We start from the raw sequence: 1,664 nt of genomic DNA on the forward strand, positions 1-1,664 counted from the left end.
GCAGTTAAGCCTATCCTTGATTCTGCGCTTCTATTCATGAATCTTTCCCAGATCTAGAGCGTTTTTATTTGAGTTGTTTAAGTTGTTTTCTCCTCTGCAGCCTTCTGTTTACATATCGCTCCACATATGCAAGAGGCAGCACGCGGCTGTGCACGACGTTCTGGCGTTCAATGTTGCATCCTATGGAGCTTGCGAAAATTTAATTGTTCCCTTTATTTTTAATCATTTTGACTTTATCCGTTCATTTTTATCCTTTTAAGCCATGGATTTCTTCATTTTCCCCAGTATTCCACGATGTCTATCGCTGACTAGCTTCTTATTTCTTGCGCAAATGCTTGATGAATCTGTAGGCCACAGAGGCGGTGAACACCTGCATTCAGTCAGGCATGAAGGTCGGGCTGGGAACAGGATCAACCGCTTCGTTTGCTGTGCGGCGTTTGGCTGAGAGGATACAGCAAGGAGAACTGACAGGCATCAGCTGTGCTTCAACGAGCGAGGAAACCCGAAAGCTCGTACGCAAAAAATGCACAGATCTCCATAAGAAACCTTCCAAAGAGCTGCCATTTATAGGACTCCTTTCCCGCTTCAGCTGCAGCAGCAGCAGCTGCAGCAGCAGCAGCTGCAGGAAGAGGCTGCGCATGCATCGAGCGTTTTCTTTTTAGGCGGAGTCCCTCGGCATTTCTGTTCTTCCTCTCGATGAAATATCTCTTCCTCTCGATGTCGCAATTGACGGTGCTGACGAAGTGTTCAAGACAGGCAACAGGTGAGGGAACTCAGCATCATTACAACTTAAAGCAAACAGAATCTATGCTCAATGAGAGCTGCTGCAACTACTGCTGCTGCTGCTGCTGTTGCTGCTGCTGCTGTGGTTGCAGCTTGGTGCTCGTAAAAGGGCGCGGAGGCGCTCTGATGCGGGAGAAGTTGGTGGAGGTGAACAGCAAGAGATTTGTTTGCGTAGGTTTGCTGCGGATGCATGCATAGAATGCAAGTCGCTGCATGCATTTGGTTTCTATGAATCGGTACTGTATTGCTTTCTAAGGCTACAGGGCTGCGGTGTACGGTGATTTCGGGTGTATACTCAGCTGCGGTGTATGCTGCAGATCGTTGATGAAGACAAACTTGTTACAGATAAAACATTTGGAACTACGGGAGCGCTGCCTCTGGAGATTGTGCAGTTTGGGGCTCAGGCAACGAGACGGTCTGTGCTTGCTGCTATTGTGAAGGTTATAGAGGAGAAGGCCCCCCAGGGGGGCCCCTCCGAACAAGACCCTGAAAAAGCTGCGGAAGCACTGGGTGTCTCTGCGGTGTACAGACACTGCAAAGGAAGCAGCAACCAACTCTTCGTCTCAGACAACGGAAACTTCTGTCTCGATCTCTTCTTTAAAAGACCCATTAAAGACCCGCACAAGTTGCATGACAGGCTCATCAATGTAAACCCTAAACCCTAAACCCTAGACCCTAAGCCTTAATCAACCCTGGGCAAACAACAGAAATAACTCCTCTCTTCTGCGTGTTGCTGCAGCTCGTGCAGTTGCTGCATTTGCTGCAGTTGCTGTCTGCTGCAGCCGCTGCAGCTCTTCCTTGATTCCCTTGATAGTTTGTGTGTGCTGGGGCTTGGTGCGGTGTGTTATATATCGCCTTTTGAATCTCTTTGCACTGCATGC

The 1,664-nt window shown here is 48.8% G+C and overlaps 1 protein-coding gene across 1 annotated transcript in view; it reads left to right on the forward strand.

The window, feature by feature from the left end:
• Positions 1-331: 331 nt before the first annotated feature.
• Positions 332-1,664, forward strand: part of EAH_00026530 (ribose 5-phosphate isomerase, putative) — a gene marked incomplete at both ends in the record, with an annotated part of 2,524 nt that continues 1,191 nt past the window's right edge. The window contains 4 exons of the mRNA XM_013396519.1: positions 332-346; positions 663-763; positions 876-930; positions 1,101-1,430. Of these exons, the coding sequence (XP_013251973.1) occupies positions 332-346; positions 663-763; positions 876-930; positions 1,101-1,430 (501 nt within the window). The remainder of the gene's footprint in view (positions 347-662; positions 764-875; positions 931-1,100; positions 1,431-1,664) is intronic.

The sequence above is a fragment of the Eimeria acervulina genome, genomic scaffold (assembly GCF_000499425.1).
Source record: "Eimeria acervulina Houghton genomic scaffold, Eah_scaff222, whole genome shotgun sequence".
Lineage (NCBI taxonomy): Eukaryota > Apicomplexa > Conoidasida > Eucoccidiorida > Eimeriidae > Eimeria > Eimeria acervulina.